This window comes from Onthophagus taurus, chromosome 1 (assembly GCF_036711975.1).
Source record: "Onthophagus taurus isolate NC chromosome 1, IU_Otau_3.0, whole genome shotgun sequence".
Taxonomy (NCBI): Eukaryota; Metazoa; Arthropoda; class Insecta; order Coleoptera; family Scarabaeidae; genus Onthophagus; species Onthophagus taurus.
This window is the reverse complement of record NC_091966.1, coordinates 32,850,683-32,872,427: the sequence shown is the minus strand read 5'-3', so window position 1 is coordinate 32,872,427 and position 21,745 is coordinate 32,850,683. Positions and strand designations below refer to the sequence as shown.

General features: G+C 32.4%; 1 protein-coding gene across 7 annotated transcripts in view; it reads left to right on the top strand.

Moving 5' to 3' along the window:
* The window catches only part of LOC111428891 (Glucose transporter 1), a 92,590-nt gene that overhangs the window by 63,497 nt on the left and 7,348 nt on the right, over window positions 1-21,745 (top strand). For 2 of the 7 annotated variants that reach the window (XM_023064701.2, XM_023064617.2), the window contains 3 exons: window positions 8,848-8,945; window positions 9,262-9,339; window positions 15,511-16,245. The exons of 1 other annotated variant lie outside the window; for it this stretch is intronic. In XM_023064701.2, coding sequence (XP_022920469.1) covers window positions 8,848-8,945; window positions 9,262-9,339; window positions 15,511-15,602 — 268 coding nt within the window. In that variant the 3' untranslated portion in view covers window positions 15,603-16,245. Of the gene's footprint in view, window positions 1-8,410; window positions 8,563-8,847; window positions 8,946-9,261; window positions 9,340-15,510; window positions 16,246-21,745 lie in introns of those variants that run through there. 4 more of the 7 variants (XM_071200009.1, XM_023064684.2, XM_071200014.1 and 1 more) reach the window with 4 other exon arrangements.

Genomic DNA, 21,745 nt, shown 5'->3' with positions numbered 1-21,745 from the left:
GTTGGTCCATTTCTTCTTAGTTACTTTAATGCAGCTGACTATGTACACAGGCGGTATGGTGAGAATTTTGTGTATTGCAAAATGTTCTCTACAACTATCTCTACTCTTTAGATTGAGAAGTGCTCGAATTGGCCTCTTTTTTAATAGAAAAATTCGCTCTGCTGCTGAAGACATGCCCCAGAACAGAATGCCATACGCTAGAATGCCTACGCTGTGGAAACTGGCATAATATATGAGTTTAGCCGCTTCTATGGTACTGATAGCTCTCATTCTCCGTACACAGTAAATTGCGCCATTTAGCTTCTTGGTGGTATTATCTATATGGGTGTATCATTTGAAGTCCTCGTCTAGATACAGACCTAAAAAATGTAGGGATTTATTTTCGGTATTGCTATGTCCATTGTTGAAGGTACTGCATTGCGTCTTTTCTTCGTTTACCGTTAAACCACTATCAATAAACCATTCTTTTGCAGCGTGCATGGATTTGCTGAAGGTATTTTGAACATCTGTTATTCATTTGACCGTTGAAACGATGGTTGTGTTGTGTGCATAGAGACAAAGGTCTCCATGTGGCATAATGCTTGGCTTGTCATTTATGTATATAATAAATAACAGAGGACCCAATACCGAACCCTGAGGAACACTCACTGAGACCTCTGTAGCACTAGATCTTCCTCCGTTCATCACCACGAATAACACAACATAGCGAAATAATTCTATTCGAACTACAACATTGCAATTTTTAGTTAGTATAGGCCTCTACTAACTTATGCAGCAGAAACTCCACCCGAGACATCCAAAACAAAAATAGTACACTAAGAGACTACAGGATTGAAAATAGTGCGTGTACAGAGAAAGAAGTGGAAATGAGCACGTTGATCAGAACGAAGTAGCATCGGAAGACCTAGAAAAAGATGGAAGAACAACTTTCCAAACGACTAAATAGAAGCAAAGATGTGAAGAAAGGCAGGCAATTATGCCTAAATACAGAAGGAAAAAGTTTCAAAATATACTAGTCACGGATTTTCAAAGTTTTTCTTGTTTTAGATGTATTATTTAGATGTAGAAAGATGTATTAAGATCGTCATAGAAGCAGCTTCCGTATTCCAACACTGTCAAGCAAGTCAAAAAATATACCTGATATACAGGTTGTATGCTGATCATTTATGGACAATCTGATGTTGTAAACCATATCACAACACTTCTTCTTTTTCTTGTTTTCCATATGCCCATATATGCTCAACGGCGCTAGGTCTTCAATTGGTCTTCTGTAGTTGTTCGTAGATCTTGGCAATATCGTTATTTCCTGGATAGTTTTTCCTTATTATTCTACCAGTTCTTTGATGTTATATGTGATACGGAGTTTTTTCTTTTTCTTTGTTCTTCTGACCTAATTTCAAAATTTTTTTTGTTTTCAACATCTAATCTTTGTTGATTATCATTTCTAAGTATTCAATTATACATACTTTGACTTTATATTTTCTATTTGAATGTCGGTTTTTAATATACATTTTATTTTAATGTTGAATCTTCTGGATTTCTATCCCAAACAATTATATTATTTTGTAGATTACGTGCATTACTGGCTAATGTTGATTTCCATCCCTTTTTCTTCTACATTTCCTTTCCAAACATTTATATTAATTTGTTATCCGTCTATTTGTTCCTGAGTCATTAATTGCTTTAGGTTGTGATATTTTAGTCTTCTTCTTCTTCTAGTTCCTTTTTGAGACTTTTTTATCATGATGTTCACGTCTACTAGTAAAAGTGGTGTTAAGACTTTTATTTTCACTTTTTTTATCCATAGGAAACTTTACCGATTTACATCCATAGAACCTTAATACACCCACTCCCGTGTGGTTGTTGCTCTTTATTATCCGTAATAGCTAAGGGCTTGATTCTCTATCTTAAATTGCTTTCTATGTATATATGTTCTCGTGGAACTTGATCGAATTCTTCTTCAATAGGAAGACCAACAATATTTTCCCTTTTACGTTCCGTTCTGTTTCTGCTATAAAAACGTTCATCCCCCAATTTGTTTTCAATTTTTTGTTGTTCTTCATTTTGATTTCTTCTTTCTTGTACATCGCACAATGATATTTTTCTGCTAATTTATTCGGTTTGTTTTCCTGAGCATTTCTATAAACTCTTCCGTTATGTATTGATTTTAGGATTTGCTTTATTTTAGCAGTTTTCTTCAGCTTCTTAGTGTCTTTTTTCCTCTTTGCTTCTCCACCTTGGTCTTTCTCCTTTTGAAACTTAGTGTTGTGGTAATTTTGCCAATATGTCACCTTGTCACCTACAATTATTATGTTTCTAACTCCCATTCCCTCTCTTCTTATTATCTGCTGCTCCCAACACACTCCTAATTCGTTATGCAGTAGGTATACGTTCTTCAAATCAAGCCATAATAAAGCGAAATGAAGTAAAACTAAACAAAGTAAAAAAAGGGTAATGATCATGAATGAAACCGTGTGTAGTTAAAACTAATTTTGATTTATTATTATAGAAACGTGTAAGCGAAATCCTAAAGAATTTAAACAGAAAATTTAAAGCATCACTAGTATATTTTTAACTACTTATTATTGTAATGATATTGAATCAAAGACTATTTTGATGTTGAATTGAGATCGAAATCTGCAGGGCCGGGCCTGGACGCATACTTGAGGGCCCTGGGTTGTAGTAGCATGTTCGAGCCAGTTCGAGACTCTTTCCGAAGGGGGAATCAATATTACGTTTTGGCTAGAGCACGGGGTACCAATATACCAGGCAACATTTTTTGTTACTTTATAACCAATGGGTTTACCACAAAAAAAAATCACTCGATACAAAAAAAATAAAAATCCGATATTTATCATTTTCATTTTTTTAAACAAATCAAAAGAAATTTTGTGACCTTAGCTGTTGATAAAAACCGATCAGTGTTACTCAACCTTGGGTCCGCAAGAGTTAGAAGAAACACACACACGATCTATTATATAATAGCTGTTGTTGTCTCCTTTGACCGACCATCCGACGATAAAAGCGCTCTTTCACTTGTATCAGTGTGCAAAACCGTGTTATGGTAATATACCATAAATACTGTATGTAGTTGGTTTCTTTTTTTGTTGATTTATTTTTTTGAGTTTCCGCGTCCTCAAGAGGTTGAGAAGTGCTGATCCATTAGGACGGGAAATGAAAAAAAAAACTGTTTTCGCGAACTGTACAGGACCAGTGATTTTATACCTTTTAAATCGTGTGACGTGATAAATTAATTTCTTTTGTATATCTTTATATGATAATTACATTTTTATGGAAATTTACTTTTGAGACGATGACTTTAGTGATAAAATAGTTTCGGACGTTACCGGAAGTGAATCTCTCGAGAGAATCAGAACCCTTTTTATTTAAAAAAAAGTATCGTTTTGACGATGTTGCCTTGTATTTTGCGTTCGTGCCGTTCGCTGACCGTTGCTCCAAGACAGTCTTCGGGCCAGCCGTTAAGGGTAGCAGGCTATCAGGGTGCTTATAATGGCCGCAATCGCAGAGGCCGTGACGATGGAGGGGTTGAAAGGGCTCCAGTCCCGGCCCACCCCCTTAACGCCGTCTCGTGGACATGGCCGGACTCGCAGCGTTGACCACGGTGGGTCTCTCATCACTATCTCTCTCTCTTTATCTCACTATCTTCTCTACTTTATTATATTTGGTTTTTATTTTTGTCTGTATTTCTATATCTCTTTCTATTTTTACACTGTTGTATATTATCACTTTTTGTATTTTTATACATTTTTTTATACAACTTTTACATCTTTTACTTACAAATTAATTTTTTATGTAACCGGATGATATATGATAACAAAAAAACTTTCGCGTCTTAGCACACGACATTTGAGTTTGTGCATACTTTAGCCGCGTTTTTCTTTTGTAGTTTAAAGAAATTTAGTCAGTGATAAAGTCTAAGAAAGGGAAACCTTGAAATGAAATTTTGGGTAAATTTTTTTTTGGTTCAAAAGATTGGCTTAAAAGTTTTACATAATCACGTGTCTGGAAGCTCAAATACTCAAGATTACTTTTTTTTATTGTAAATATCTCGTTTTCCATGCATCATATCAAATTAGGGATTACTAAAATCATAATTTTTTTCCACAAATTTCATTTTATGCTTTCTTTTATGTCATCAATTTTATTGCTTATCTATTAGATATTCAGAATCACACATCTTGATGATACATAGATATATTACTATTTATGTCTTTTTTTACGGTGACAATTTTTGCGAATAAAGGCATAATTTAATAATGATGTTTGACGTGAGGCTTACTTTATACTAATGGTTCGAATCATATTATACCCATTTGGGTAAAACTTTTTATAATTGTGTGATGTAACTCTTTCCAATTATCCAGTGATAAGTTGTTCATTATGTAGGTACGTAGCAAATCAATACCTGCAAAAGTAGCAATAGAGAAGAAAATTTTCTGTAAAAAGCGCAATGAGTTCATATAATCATGATCCTTTTAAATTTCATTACCACCTAGAAAATAACATAGCAAGTTATTGGAAATGCTTTCAATCATGCGTTGTCTTTCGTAAACAATTTCCACTAATTGTACTCATTAAACCTTTCAACTATATTTAGTGATCAAATGCTTGCTGACAAATCACAAACAATTTTGACATAGCAAATTTTGAGGTTGAGAACACTAAATACATGCTTTATACATCTGGATCAGTTTCTGACAATCTAGTTTTCCCTTTATGCATAATAAACAAAAAGCGTGTCGATTAAAGTCAGTCTTGCATGGAGTCTGTTTATTAAAGACTAACTACCTATTTTTTTTTCTGGTCACCCAAAACCAATTTATTATCATTACCCTCATCCTTGCTGTCTGTTATAATCTACAAATATCTCTACAAATTTTTGTGGTTGATGTTTGAGTGTGATTATGTCAGATTGAGAAATGGAGTGAGAAAAGATTTTAAATCAAAGTTTAGCCAACGTAATGGTGAGTTACAACAACTCATAAACAAGGTTGAGACTGATTTTGGAGTTACTTGTTTTCCCTTTTTTTAAATTTGGCATGTGACTCAAAAAGAATGCAAGAATTGCCAAATTCCTATAACTACTAGTCGTAATTTTGATCATTTCTTATTATGCAGAATGAATAAACATAATAATCACTTAATATAAAAATGTGCAAATTGTTCTAAAACTAATGTTACTTTATGTTTCGTACCCGCGGTACTGGCATATTTAGGCTTTTATGTCTACATGTCGTCTTGAAATGGAATTAACTAGCAAATAGTCACCAACATATGGCAGTAAACTTTAGTCAGTGGTTGCACTATCACTTATTCTTTTTAGTTTACTTTTGCCAATAATAAGCCATGATATATGATCGCCAAAGATTTATAGAAAAATTCCAGAAAATTCCAGGATTCTAAAAATAAATAATTTACAATATATATCACCTGCATGTATACCATATGTTTTAGGGAGTAACGTTTTTAGTAAATACATACAATTCTCATGTGATGCTGATTTATAGCTTACACAATACATTTCTCTACTCATTTTGCACGATATATCTCTTGAAAAATTGATCGCAATAAATACATATGATCAATTTTATGTTTCACAAGTTTTATAACGACTTTTGATGAGATATGAACAGAAAATCAGATATTTGCAGAAATATGCAACGAAACACATTAACTGCACGTTATTGTGATCTTGAAAATTTTTATCACGTGATTGTATGAAATTGTTAGTCAGTCTTTAAAACTTTTACAAAAACTAAAATTCTTTCATTTCGCGATTGAATCCTTATTTAGCCGGATAAATTACAGCCAAGGTCGTACGCGGCCAAGATGCTACAACGGAGAAAAAACCTCTTATTGAGCCTAATACACAAATTAATTTAATTTTTGTTTGTTTAATTTGATTTATAGTGTCCGATCGAATACAATTTTGTGTTTGTTATAATTATACTATACTTACATAACATTCAAGTATTTTAGGAGATCAAAAAAGAATGAATTCATGTATAGATGAATTCTTTTTTTTTTAAGTTTTGGTTTTGGTGAACTATCAGTATCAGTTGCAAAATTCTTCTTAGGGTTCTTTATCATCCTTCAACGCAATAAAATCTGGCGAGCTTTTCTTATGTCAATCACGATTACTGTTTTTCTATTGATTTATTATGATCGGCTTTCTTGATATCTCCTTCAATAGCTTGTCTAATAGATTTCTCTCATATTTTTATTTCAGGTTTAGTCTGGGCATGTATTTCTTTTGGTGATTTTGAGTATGGTTGGTTTTCTTAGGATGAATTTGATCTTGAATGTTTTTTTTTTGGGTAATATTGGTGTTGGTCGTATTACTTTTTGCGACTTTTACCTTGCTGGGATTTTTCTTTGGTTACTTTAACCTTCCTTCTTTGCGAACATTTCTTCACCACCTATCATCTGTAGCTATTACTTTCGTTCCATAACATTTATGGCTGCAACTATAATTCTTTACACTTTTACCAGTTTTAGGAGATAATTTCTCAATTTGTCTTTCAGAACCAATCGTCTTTAAGGTTTTTATAGTGTTATACTTCACCACTTCATGATTTTATGCCTGTCTCCAGTTATTGACCTTCATTCTCACTGGAAACATCCTTTGTTTTTAATTTTTATTTAGTCTTTTTATATGTCCTTATTACATCTCGCTGATGTCTTGATCGTCTTTACTTCCGGTTGCTTAACTTACCAAGCACGTTATGATACACGGGATTTTTCTCATCCTAGACTTCATCAACTTTTTTCAATAACCTTTTTTGATTTTGGTACAATTTCGGGCTTTGGCTCCTTTTCATTCTTAACTTTGCTCTCTTTATCGTAATCGGCTAGCGCTCGGTGCTTTCTTTTCCATTCATTTTAGGTATCTTTGAGGTATTTTTTTGCGAATCAAACTTTTTTTTTTATTTCCAGATCTCTTTTCTTGTTTCTAGATATTTATGATACAAATCGATATCTCGTTTTTAGCTTTTTATAAAAACACAACCACGTAGTGCAGGTTTAGTTTCTTTCTCCTGAATCTCATCAGGTGCTGCTCTTCTTGAACCTGGTTTTGAAATTTCGTTAACAGTTTTCTTCTTCCTCTTTTTTTGTTGTTTCACCATCACATAGTGGCTCGCTTTCTGTCTTCTTTTAGATCTCTTAAAATCTGGTTCTCTTGGGTACCCCGATCTCACTTTCAGGTATCTAAGACAATATCTAAGGCGGTATGGGCATGAACTTTGAGATATTGGAGTTATTGGTATTTTTTGGACTATTGGCAAATGAATATATAAATATGTTGAAAAGTAAGCTATTATGAAAAGATATATCATCAAATGATAACCTAAGCAGTACCCAGCCTTTAAGATTTATAACTTCAAATTGGTATGAACGTTTATGTTAAGAAATTGCATGAACTTAAGTGTTGATTCGTCTTCCTTGACCAAAGATTCTCTATTTGAAAAGACCATGAAAGATACTTTTTTTTAATATGCAGTGTGACAAGTAAGAATTAAAAAAATTAGAACAGACGAAGAGGGTCACCTTGAAGTATCGAGATCAATTCCCAATTTTGTTAAAATGAAAGTGGCGAAGAATTGTAAAGTTTATGACACTGACATTAAAATATTATATGAGCAGAGGTATTCCAAATTTCTCAGTCCTCAATATTTCTTAGATTTCTTCCTCAGTAGCTTTGCTGCATTTCGCCATTTTAATGGTGTTCTGTTAAGTTGATCGCAAAAGTTATTACTTCATACGCTTCTATAAAGAAAAATATGTTTTCCAGTTGCTATTTAACAGGAGTCATCACATTTATTTCAAAACAGTAAAAAGTTCTGAAGATGGCATGTTTTGGCATAAATGTGGGAGTATTAAGTATCAGTACGCGTCTTTTCTGACTTCAATTTTTATCTTCGCCTCAATTGGGTTCGCTGTTTCGATGAATGCCTTCTCTTTATGATAAGCTTTCTCAGGTCTTTTAAATTCTGGATGTTTACGATACCACCAATCTACTCTTGATAACTACTGCTTATGTGTGCTGGAAGTCCTATGCGAACATACCCAAGGCTTACCATTAAGTTCAAAACGAGATGAATAAGCTTAATTTTTCTAAAAAATAATACAAGCATAAGATATGTATTCGGGCCTAACAAAGGCCAAAAAATTGTTCCAATCAAAGTTCATTATCCACTAATGTTGCAGCCATAGTGCCAAAAAGTGTTAAGACGTTAAGACATTATCACTGGTGATCTTCTTAAACATTAGAATATTTTGCAAAATTCTATTTAAAAATAAATCTATTCGATCGGACATTTATTATGTTGTAAAATTTTTATTATTTTAATTTGGTTTATTTACATTTTTATTTTTTTTTTAATTCCAGCGAAGAAACGGATTCGATAGGCGCCAATAACAGTCAAAATCAAAATGTATTGCAACTTCCTCCAAAAACCCCAAATATGTCTTAATTTGTTCATTTAACAATTTTATTTTTTTTGTTATTATTAAAATACTCAATAAAAAAAATACTAATTATATCCTTAATTTACTTTAAAACATTTTTTTTAGATTCTCGTTTCGATTCTATTTTTCACCTTGAAGTCTTGCACGCAACATATTTTATAACGAGTTTTTCTCGTCACTAGCAAAAAATATGCTGTATACAACAACACTCGCCTCTCACAACTTCACCGTATATTTTTGTTTTGTTATAAAAAAAACTCTCAACTCGAGATTCGAACAAACACAACATCAAAAACACCAAACGCACTCGAATTGAATTTAAAAAAAAATCCGAACTGAGTACGTATTATGTTCCAGGAGTATGTTGAACTGCGTTAACGCTTTGGAGCAACACCTACCCGTTACGGAACAAGCGGGATTGGTCGTCGCTGAAGAAAAAACACAACAAGATTCGTGTAAGAAATTGAAAAATAAAATTGAAATTAAATTACAAATTTTTTCGTAGAACATAAACGAAAAAAAAAAAGGAAATCTGCATGAATTAGGCACATTTCTGTGTAATTTTTGTATTGGTATGAATGATGAAAGAGATATTTGTCGTTTAAAATTCTTTTTTGATTGAAATTTTTTTTGATCGAAATTATTTTTATTTGAACTTTTTTTTGGTCGACTTTTTGTGTCGAAATATTTAGAGCATAAAAGCGTATGTGAATGATCGTTGTACGTGTTTGAAATTTTTTTTAAAGTGATCGTTTTGTCGTAACTATTTAGTTCCCAATCCGTTCGAGAGGCACTCTTACAAAGCCGTTTACAACTATCGGAGGCATTCTGCGTATGCCAGCGTTTCAGGTACTGCTGACAAAGTGCAATGTAAAAAATCCTGCACTATTTTCCAACAATTCGGATATTTCGTCACCAACGAAGTAAATACACCAATGAAAATTTACACATTTTATTTTTGCACCTCAAAATGTTTTCTCAACAAATAAAACTTTAACTCAAACCAATCTTTTATCTCTAGACGTAAACTAAAGGTTTTCTTGAAAATTACTACTTTAAAGAGTAGTTTTACCAATTTGGAAAACCCCGCAGAGAAAACATTTCGTATTCGAGTCGACACGCCACCACCACACCCCCTCTCTCGCACGAGAGACACGCGCGGCCCCAAAATTTGCGTTTGGGGGCGAATTCCGTTCCGCGAAAAGAAGTGCTCCCAGTCATTTGCAGCGATTTTAGCAGCAGCATGCATTTTCACACTGCTTCGGTTTCTGTTTGCATGTCCCATTGGTCACGAACGCCACTGGTACGTACGTTCGCATGTCAACCAGAAAAGGCTGCAGAATTTTAATTTACCTCTGTTTCTCTTCTTCCTTTCCCTTCTTCATTTTAAAATATCGAGGTTTTGTATTATTTGATACCAACATTGTAATTTAATTAAAATTAATTTATAAATTTATTAAAAACAAGATTATGGACGGTATATTTTTGATTAAAAAAACAACATTCATCTTTCAGATGTAAATTCTTGTATTGATTATCACCAAAGTTTTCGATTTCCATATTGGACAGATTAGGGACGGTATATTTTTGATTAAAAAAAACAAAATTCATCTCTCAGATGTAAATTCTTGTATTGATTATCACCAAAGTTTTCGATTAACAATATTGGACAGAATAAACAATAAAATAAATAACCGAAATTTAAAGATAATATCTCGACAGCACGATATTATTCAAATTTCTGTATAAAACCATTCTTATTATTATTCTACTGGTATTCCTGATACTAACGATGTCGATTATCATTATCTTGCTGTCGATAACCAACAGTCACGTATTGTGTCGTCAATAATGCAGAATGATTTAAAATTAACTAAATGTTCCCCTCTCAGTCTGACGATGAATTGAGTGGCCTGAAGTGCCGAAAAGGCAGAAGGGGAAGTTCGTAAAGAATAAATGCTCATTTTCTTTCGTCAATTCGTCGAACTCAAATTCTTTTTTTATCAATATATCACTCAAAAAAGGTGCTACTGAAACATAATAAAGCATATTGATTTCAATAAGACTATCATTAGAACAAAAATGTGGGGATTTTTCGAATTACAATGTGTCACACTAAGCACTAAGCTAATTCTTTTGGTTGATACACTTTAGATTAAAGGAAGAGTAACTTCCTAAAGTGCAAACCAATATTCAAGATTAAAAAAGATAATGTTGTATTTCGAATTGGTGAAGAAAATAAGATACAGATAATTGCTCAAGATATCTTCGAAGAATCTAGTTCTGTATTTATCTAGGACTCGAAGAGAGTAATAAAACTGCTTTTGTATTGATAATTACAAACTATGCTAAAATTAATGTTAAATTCAATGTGGTAATTTTATTATCTATAATTACAAATGGATTCCTTTGTCTACATTATTGAAACCTACAACAACCATAGTAAATTGTTGCTCTGTAAACCGGATATTTCTAGACAAACTCTAGCCCAAGTTATTAAAATTATTAAATCCGATGATTGAGAAGATCTATTATTATACATTATTATATATTTATTATTATTATAGATCATTTTATTAGATTGACACTAAATTAACTAGCAGCTCAGTAATTCCCATAATCAAAAGTCAACCACCTCGTTTATGAGAAACTTGATTGATGACGTGATATTTCGATTCTGTCGAATATGAAACATTATTAAGTAATCAAGAGCATTACGGTCTACCAACTAACGATGCAATGAAGTGCAATGTGTTCAATGACGAGGTAGAATTTCAGAAGTTTAATGTTTTTTATTATTTATATCAATGACTATGCTAAAATATCGATTAAAGGCAACACTGAAGACGGAAATAATTATATAAGTAGCTATGGAATAGTTTGGAGCTAATAACTTGAATCTGAATGTTGGTAAGATATAAAACTTCTATTTAACTTGGCAAATAACACCGTTATTATTTTGAAATTTAATAAATATTCTCTTCATTACTTTTGAAGAACAACTTATTAACTTAATATCTTCTAAAAATCTTCTGATGTTCAAATTGCCTCCGAATCGAGGAAAATGTACGTTCAAATTACTTAAGTTACTTAGTTATTACATAATTAGTCTTGATGACTTAAAACCAAACACAACATAAATGTAAATGCCATTATCACTAAGATACCAAAATAGAAGAATCTCTTAAGAAGGTCTTAACATCTCTTCAAAACAATTCCTTGGTTTCGTAAAATCAGCATTGAGTGTGTTGGTGTTATGAAAACTTTTCATGAAACTAACAAAGAAGAATTGGAAATCTACACTGAATGGAGTTTTTGACAAATTATAGACCTTATCGGCAGTGATGGATGCAGCATTATACATACAGCGATTGCAAAAATTAGTTTCAGAAGAACTAAGTTAATAGAATATGAAAGTGTCAAATGCAGAAGAAAGTTACAATATTACAGAAAACCCAGTATACAGAATTGCACGTATAAACGTCAGTCCACGTCAGTTAATATTTGGTCCATGATCAAATTGGAGAGTACAGGGCTTAGAAGGCCTTCCTGTCTTATATCGGCTTGTGTAGGTACTCTACGTGTCACGCCTTCCACTGTTCTTATTCTTGTCCAGTTTTTGGTGTTCATCTCCACCACAACATTTAAGAGTCCCACAACATCTGGAAATCTTACTCAAATAAATAAGTACTTTATTTTGTTGTATTCAATGGCTTTCTCGGCAATCTGTCTTATTACAAATATAGCGTCTATCGTTGACCTACTTTTTCTAAAGCATTGCTACTGCTCACAGATGCCGGAAGCGGAAATTTCTTCTTCGAGAATCTTTGTAAATATTCTTATTCCACGATAGTTCTCAAGACATTTCTTGCATCCCTTTTTGAATGGTGGTATTGTTATGCTTTCTTTCTTATGATTGAATTTGTTTTCCATGAATTGGATACATAGAAAAATCCATCGAGTAATCAAAAATTTTGATATAAACATACATTAATTTAAGGTTGCCTAATAATCTGAATAAGAAGGTAATTCTGCGATAGACTCCATATGCTTTTAATTCTATGAATGAAATTTATGGCAGTCGATTTTCCCATGTTACAGTTTTTTTACATTTCAATATATTACTAAAATCACAACAAAGTATTAAGAATAAGACTACCTGCAAGAACAAACCAAATTGGCAAAATAAATCAATGACCGTCAGTGTGAAATACAGCAAAATAATTCCGAGCGGTGCAGATTATGTTTGCAAGACTCATACAGAATTGTAAATGAAGACGATGACACCTGTCTTGTGAATGAAAGTATGAAAAATGTACAATTCTCGAGCGAAGAAAACCTAAACTTAGGCACTGCTTTTTAGAAATATTTTTCCAGTATAACATTGGGTCTAGAAGTTTTATGTCTTTCCAAAGTATCTACAATTTTCGATTAACATCAAAACTAAATGCCGAGACAATGAATTCTTCCATATCAATTGAGAAGTTCAAATGAGATAGTTGAACTAAAATTACAACTAAAACTAGAACTAACACTAGAAACTTTCAGGTTTTGTGGTTAAGTGACTTCGAACCAGTTTCTGAAGAAGGTTGCAACATGGCATCCGAAACGTCAAACCTTTTCTTAAAAGATGCACGGCAAAACCCGACAGTTTCTAATGTTACTTCTAGTTTTAGTTACTTCTGTATTGGCGTTTTAATAAGAAAATAGAACGTGTACAATGATTAACATGGTTCAGTACTGGCTACAACTTTGGTCTCCTTTCTTTGAGTATTTGCCAAATAGAAAAGCAAATTTATAATACTTGTACATTCAATAACATACATCAATATTATTTTTAGTATTTGATAGGCTATGTGAGATACAAAATGTGGGGAAGACTCCAGAATCTTGGCATTGTCATTTGCAACCTTCCAAGCGAATAACCTTTCAATACTGCAAAAATGGCACTTCTGTCGCTAAGACCATCTACAAGAAAGGACAAAAAATGAATTAACAAATTAAATTAAAATTGATGAGTAGAAGCGTGAGAAGCTGAGTCATCATTTACAGCAGGTTATTCTGCACACTTTGAAATTAGTACGTTGTAGGTTCAATAGTTACCATTTCATTGATATTTTTTATATGAAACAACGACGGAAACCTTAACTTTATACTATATGGGCGAAATGAAATGCTTATGTAAGCATTTCAAAGCGAAAAAGATGATCGGATGTAATAATGGACCTAATGAAGTAAAGCTTCCCAATGGTCACGTAAAGATTCACATACAAAAATTTTTTGAGCTAAATTATTCAGCAAAAGTAGAGAATCAAAACTTTGCAGTTCCCCTCCAAAATTACGCATTTTAGACGAAAACTGACAAAAACTTCTGATCTATTAGCTTTTCAATGACATATCGAAGAATGTTAACCCAGCAGTTTTAACACCATCTCCAAAGTATATATGAAGATTGTGTTTATTTTAAATAAATTGCACTGTAATTTCTCTTTAATATACGCAAAAATATTCGCACAATACTTTGTGCATGGAATAATAGAGTACGACCTCACTTAATTGCCTTAATCAGTGGCAATTAAGTGAAACAAGAATGCTGTGTTATGGTAGTGTTGATCATGGAAAGTGGATGTAATTCAACATCATGAAAGCTAATATACGCTTTCATGATAGCTTTGAAGAAGGGATGCGTAAACACATTATTCGGAGACAGAACGGAGACAAAATTCAATCTTGTTAAGCCAACAAGAGTTTATTACTGTGGTAACCGCTATTTGAAGCAATCTGGTTTAGGAATTGATTAACAGCCAGATTTAATTTTCCGACTCATTTTACAAGTAGAAAGAGATTTGATACAAAACCAGATATATCTCTGTCCAATATTTTTTAAAACGGTAATTATATCAACAGTACCAAGTACCATATCACAATATCGATAACAAAGTCTAAAGCATTATCCATATCGAAAGAGTCGACAAGATGCAATCTGGCTATATACATATAATAAACCGGTGGAGCAAATCATGAGTTTTAGTAGAAATATAATATGGTGAAACAAACACATACAAAGTAAAATCCGCATATACAAGACCTGCGTAAGACTTGTTATGACTTATCCTGTAGAAACAAGAGCTGAGAACTCTACAACAAAAAGAATCATTCGAACAGCAGAGATGAGGACCCTACGATCCATAGCAGGCTACACCCTGAGGAACCATAAGAGAAGCGAACACATCAGAGAACTCTGCGGTGTCCAAGATATAGTCCGAAGGTCCCGAACCTGACGTCGTGCATGAAGGAACCATGTTGAGCGGATGGATGACAATAGATTGCAGAAAATTGCAAGGGATGCTATCCCAAGATCAAACAGACTTTCTAGACGCCCGCTTACAAGGTGGTATGAAAGCTGAAATTCATCATCAAGCAAAGGTCTTAAAAAGAGGAAGAAGAAGAATTATATCAACATTTTGTTTGTTTATTGATTTCAATTAAGTTGTGATATATTTTAAAAATTGTGAAAAATTGATTTCTTGGAAAATTATTATGGAACTTCCACAAAATCTAAAGAATAAAGTCAAAGTAGGGAACAAATCAAACCAAAACTAACCACGACAAGTTATTGTGGTCAGAATAAATTATTTATTAGTAGATACTATTAACTCTACTTAATATTTCTAGATATAAAACCTCGGTATTTAAATACATGCTTAAAACAAAACTAATAAATTTGCATGAAAAATGCATGAATTAAATTGAAGTTTTATAAATTGCACAAAAAACATTTTTTTTTTTGAATTCTACATTTTGTGTATTGATCGTAAAAGTTTGGATTTTGCGTTCATGACACGAATGGTGGAAGCAGTAACGTGAGGATTATCCTGTCTAAAAACTACATTATTTATTTGTTAGCCGTGAAAAGATAAATTTTTATAACTGAACTCGCTTTAGCTAAGGATTAAATTAAATTTTTTAATTCCCAAAATTAAAATTTTTGTTTGCGTTTAATTAAAAATATATTTATAGCTGGTTCGGAACATTCTTCAAGAGGTGGAGACAGCGGTAGCCGACCACCTCCGCCTCTACCACCACCAAGATTTCCAAACAGCGCCGTTTGACAATGGGAAGGATTCAGCGCCGTAGCAACCTTAAATCTTCTGCCGCTTCCAGGACCACTACTTGCTCTCGAGGACCATCTTTTCGAGTTAATCTCGCAGAGGAGTAAAGCGTGTGCCACCTTCCTTCGGCACAGTTTCAAGCGGCCATACCGCAACTGACACTGCCCCCCCAAAAAATATAAGAATAAAAAGATTCACGAAATTCTACGGACACTGTTATTATCATCGTTGTCGTTCTCCAAAAGATGGACGCTATTATTCTCTTTCACGCCAACAATTTGACTGTTTTTACAAAGAAAAAGACATTAAAAATTTCGCCTTGTTTCAAAAAAATAAATAATAAGAACTTTACCAACTCAAGAAAAAAGAAAGAAATAAATTAAATAATAAGTATTTATAATCGAACTCATTCTTCTTCCACGTTTGACTGTAGGAAAAAATCGGCCTTAGAAATCGAAAATCAAGTGTATGTTTAAATCATTTTTATTTAGTTTTTCGTTATTAGTGAAAAAATGCGGGGTTAGACATTTTTGATGCAATCCACAGAAGAAGACATTCAAAACGATACTCGAAATCGGTATAACGTAAAATAATCGTAGTTACTATTAATTTTCTTTTATTTTAACATTTTTTCCATATGGCATGAGTATGAATCTTCTTATTTATAGTAAGTTTTGATGCACATTTAAGCAAAAAATTATTAAAAAAAAAAATAATAAGAAAAAATGGATTTTTTTTGAGTTAAAAATAAATTGTTAGTTTATAAGGAGTGAATGGATGTTACAAAAGATATCTCGACTAAAAAAACGCATGTTTTGTACAGGACGAGATAAATTCTGACGAGTTCACTGCCATTTTTTGTGTTTCATACGAACAGTTGAATAAGAAAAATGTTGAAATGTTTAGTTGATAAGAAATTGAACGGAAAAGGGAGCATTTTATTTATTGAAAATGAAACTCGTGGAGCAAACTCTCCAACAACAAGTAGCGTTTTCAACTTATTTTTCTCACCAGTGTCTTTATTATTTATAAAGATCAAAATATTGGTTTTGTCCTTCCAACATATTGATATTAATAAGTTAAAGTTATAAAAAGTTATGACAAATATATAAATAAAATAAGAATTAATATGGGATAGCTAAAAGTATTTTCAAACCAACCTAATTTTTTTCTATTGCAAGATTGTAAAAAGAGGGTTGTATTGAATAACATTAAAAGTTGATGTGACGTAAAAGATGATAATTTCAAGATCATAATATTCTAATTTGATTTAAATTGAGGTTACATGTATTATTTTAGTTTGTCAGAAAGGATATTGAAACGTTTTAATTAATTCACCTCTTCTGACAGGTTATTAACAATTTCAGTGGTGTACCCGTATTTCTCGTTATCGGTTGGATATGAAACACTTTGTTCATCCTTGCATTGTGTATATGTCAGAGATTCGAAGAAGTTTCTCTTGAATGTTATGTTTATTTTATATATGAGCTTCACACTATCAAGTTTGATTATCACTCCAATATTACACATGTAAGCTGCCTAAAGTTGTTCTGTCTGACATAGTTTATAATGATATGTCATTATTTTCAGGAATTTATTTATGCACAAACAATATTATCGTAGAAATATCGTATTTTAACAAATTCCACATTTTCACAATAACAGTGATAATGGAACCCACCTGTCCCATCTCGCTCTGAAGTTATATGTTATCATATCAAGTTGGTACACATCTGCTAGCTATGTGATCTTATATGAGATTATACTAAATAGGTTTATATGTCGCAGTTTGTTTTGATATTCTCTTGGGGGCACCATAGTCTTTTATTCTCTGGACGTGTCCCAACCAGCGCAAGCGAGTGGCCTTGATAAAGGTAACAACATCAAACAATCTGTATGTTGGGTAAGAGCCGGGTAGAGGACGACATTAAAAACTTTGGCATTGAAGAAGGATGTCTTGAACACATCGGAATGGTGTAAGATTTTGGAACAGGCCAAGACCCACAAAGTCCATTTGTCATATTTCCACTTCCTTTAATGTATGTGGTTAAAAATTACATATTTATTATTATATTCTGCTTCTTCATATACACACACATCAATCAACCAATCATTATAATCTAATCTCCTTTCATAAACACTCCTAAGTAATTCAACCCTCCTACAAGTACTCGTCATCTTGAGAAATTTTGAATATTGTACCACCAAAGCATACAGATGTGGTTTGGCAGAACATCCCATTTGGCAAGCATACTGATGATACATAGACGAACACACTGTAATGACATCACTTTCTAAAACCATGAAGAGCACCAAATCCCACTACCACTGTTACACCCTTACAAAACCTCTTCTAAGGTTTTGAGCAGAATTACTATCAGACTGATATGACGGAAAGGGTGTTGGTATTTCCATCCAGCATTTAGCCCATAATTAATCTTTATGCGTTGCTCATCATCAAGTTTACTGGACCCCTAGTCTATAGAGCAGATCTAACGAGACTATAACATCTTAGTCAGGAAGTTTATTGATCCTAGAGGCGAGAAGCTGTTGAAAATAAACCAAAAGCAACTTTTAAAATGATTCAAGTTATTTACAAATTTAAGTTAAATTTAATTATTACTTTTGTGTAATGAAATTGTAACTATTCCATTTTTCTGCTCTATTATGGGTCATCACCGAGGTAGAGTTAGGTACGATTGATTGAAAACTTCTTCAAAATCAGATAAGAATTTCAGTGTCATTTACCCTCCAGCACCATGATCGCCCATGAGTCTACTCTCACAGTTTTTGAAAAAAAAGTGTAACCTCTGGTTTCTCTGAATATTAAACAAGTTGTTTATTGATATACAACTTGTTTATTATTTCGTCAGGATTAATATTTGATAAGGAACAGTGAGTCATTTCGCTGTTTCTAACTCAACAACATTGCCATCTGAGGTTTATTCTCTTTCGTTTCGTTATAACATTAAATAAGAACAACTAATACAAAAACTGATTATATCAGAATAAATAAATCTTAACTTTTCTTTAGGTTCGGTGATCAAAATATATCAATATAAGAATTCTTGAGATAACACCAGCATCATTAACACAACCAATCTTTGAACCACCAAGTATTGTACAAGCCTTTGTACCATCAAAATAGGAAATTTATTTGTAAAACCTGCTTTTTTACACTGTCGGTGTGGAATGTCGTTTCTTCATTTAATACCTTTTCTTATCAACCTATAAGCCGGTCCAGCCTTAATGGAACAAGAAATGTATGTTGTGAAAGTTCGATTGGGCGGACTCACGTTCGTAAATTATTTCTGATGATAACAAAAGTGGAATTTCTTGCTGTTATGTTGTAAAATGTTTCTAAGGCATATAGCATAAAGAAAATTAATTTATAAAACAGCCCATGTGTCGAGTCATATTATGTTACTATTAGAAAATGCCCACAAACATGGTAGAACATGTTTTTAATTCCTTTGTCTCGTTCTCCTTCCTCTTGTTTTGGTCATTACAATTTCTATTACTGATTCTAGAAATATACTTTAGGCCTTCGGGAACCCCTAAAGATGTTCAAACAGTAGTTAAGTAGTACCAAACAGCAGTACTTTGTAATAATCATAGTGTCGACGTCGTTATTTTTCCAATTATATGTGAATGATTAAATGTGATTACTCATCGTATTCCAAATGGTACGCATACTATACAAATGTTTAATTTGCTTGAATAATCGACTGAACAAGAAAAATAATCCATTAGTCGTTAAATGAAATACTGTATGTTTTTTTTTTGTATCTGCCTATGTCAAGAAACAAATTTAATAATAAAAAAGGAGTTCTTATTCTAACAATAATGGACAAGCTAAACTATTGGATATGTTCAATAATGATCTTTTGCAATGAGGATGTTATTTGTGACAAAAATTACCTTGTACGATGGAAATAAGTGTTAGTAAATAAAGATACGAATCAGAATGCAGAAAGTAGATGGCTTAAGAGCTTGTTGCAGGGGTTTAAGGTAGTTCTAGGAGATGTGTGCATAAATTTCTTAAGTGTTTGCCAAAGTTGGAATTAGATTTAATTTTGTGTCCAAAAGAACCTATTACTTCAGCTTAGAAGTGCTCTCAGTTTCTTCTGTCTAGATAGCCTCTCTATTATTTTATGTCCATTATTTATGTATAAAAAGTTTAATTCAACATTTTCGAACGAGCATCTTGCTTTGTTTTGTTTAAAATTACTAATGGATGTTTCTCTTGGTGAATCATAGATTCTTGGGTTGACACGAATCTCCATTTTACGATTGATGTCATTGCTTGCATGAAGAAAGCTTATAAAGCTTTATGGTACTAACATCTACGCCGAATATAGTTGATACTGATATATAGTATAATATAGCTTTTAAAAGCGTCTGTATCAAACAAAGTTCATCACCAGACATCAGCAACGTATTGGAGGAAATGCAAAATAATTGAGTCCTGATTTTGACTTTGATTTTTTAGTTTTTTCTTTAGAAGGTTATTGTTGATTTATTACCTATTATAACAATAAGTTAAACAGAGTGGTACTTCTGAACCCTTGCTGATGGTGAAGAATATCTACAAAGCTTTATGTTCGCGCTTTTATTACGTTGCACAATTGATTATAAATTAGAGGAAAAGCGATAAAAAAGGAAAGTTCGGCTACCATCGATCTCACTCATGATGGGTTTGTCCAATTTCATTAGTAGTTCATTAGTTCCATGCCCAATCTGCACATGAATGCAAAAGCAATTAGTTACCTTACTTTTAAATTTTGACTATTGCCTTATTTCGCTTGCATCGACAATTTCGTATATATCATTTTCTGCTCCTCAGATTTGTTAAGGCAACCTCACCTATGCAACAAATTGTGTACATATAATATATATAATATACATATACGGTAACACATATTCCACACTTTACTTTAAATCTTTTTTCTGTTCTCAGATTATAATTTAAGAATTTAAAAGATTCGGTTTCATCGCACGTTACCAAGACATATATCCCCTTTTTTAGAAGCATTAAATGATTGTGCAGTAGTTATCGATGTATGTTGTTAATTTTGCATTGCAGAAATACAATGTTTGCTGAGGCTGCAAGACCAGGTTCATTGTATAATTTAGTTTCGCTAGCTACTTGCTCAGTTTGTTAGGAATCAATTTCAAAACTAGTAAGCAAAACCTGGGATACCTGCTATGCCTTAATTTGTTTAACAAATTTATCCATTTACTGACATCTTTATGTCAAATACTAGAAAACTCTGTATTCCGTTGCTGAATCAATCAAGTGTCGCACTTTATATAATCGGCCATGGTTTGATGATCCTTTGAAATGCAAAACTCCAGTATACCGTAAGAGGTTGTGTGTTGTGCTATACAGCATTTGTAAAGCCATGAATTTGGAAAAAGATTCAGTAATATCATTTCACTCAGTATTTTTTTTTGGTTCTCTATTAGATGCTCAATTTCTTCAACTGCTTTTACTTGCATCAACTGATGCTTCAATTTCATCTTCACATTCTAACCAATTATTAACAATATCTTCCAGTTCACTTTATCATTAAGTGTTTTTCAAACAAAAAGAAGGTCTCAATGCAAAATTTTGCGCATATTGTTTAGTAGTAAGATTTTAGGAATAGTGTACACCTGAAAAGGGTGCGAAATGTTGACGGAAAATACTTTTTCTAATTTTTTTAATATTATTGTCATAATATTGGTGAGTAAAATATGTAAATAAAATTTGTTGGGGTTGGTTTGTTATCACACGGGTTAAAATAAAATGATTCTTGTTGATGGGACGCTGATAAACATCTTTTTTATATATTAGCGCCATTAGATGCTCAATTTTCTAATAAACATTCCATATAAGAAAAACGAAATCCCCTTTTAAAACTTAAAAAGAAACTTTACGCGAATCTCACAAAAATTCAATGACTTACTTTTATGAATTAATCTGAATATATCAACACACGATGGAATTGAAAAAGTAATTTAAGAACAGCGTTTATAATATTCGACAATAATTATCAAAAAATAATATGAGCAATTTTTAATTTTACTTTAAAATTGAAAAAAAAATCTTTATGAAATACTCTCGCGTAAACTTTTTTTGTAAAACTGAATAAAAGGGG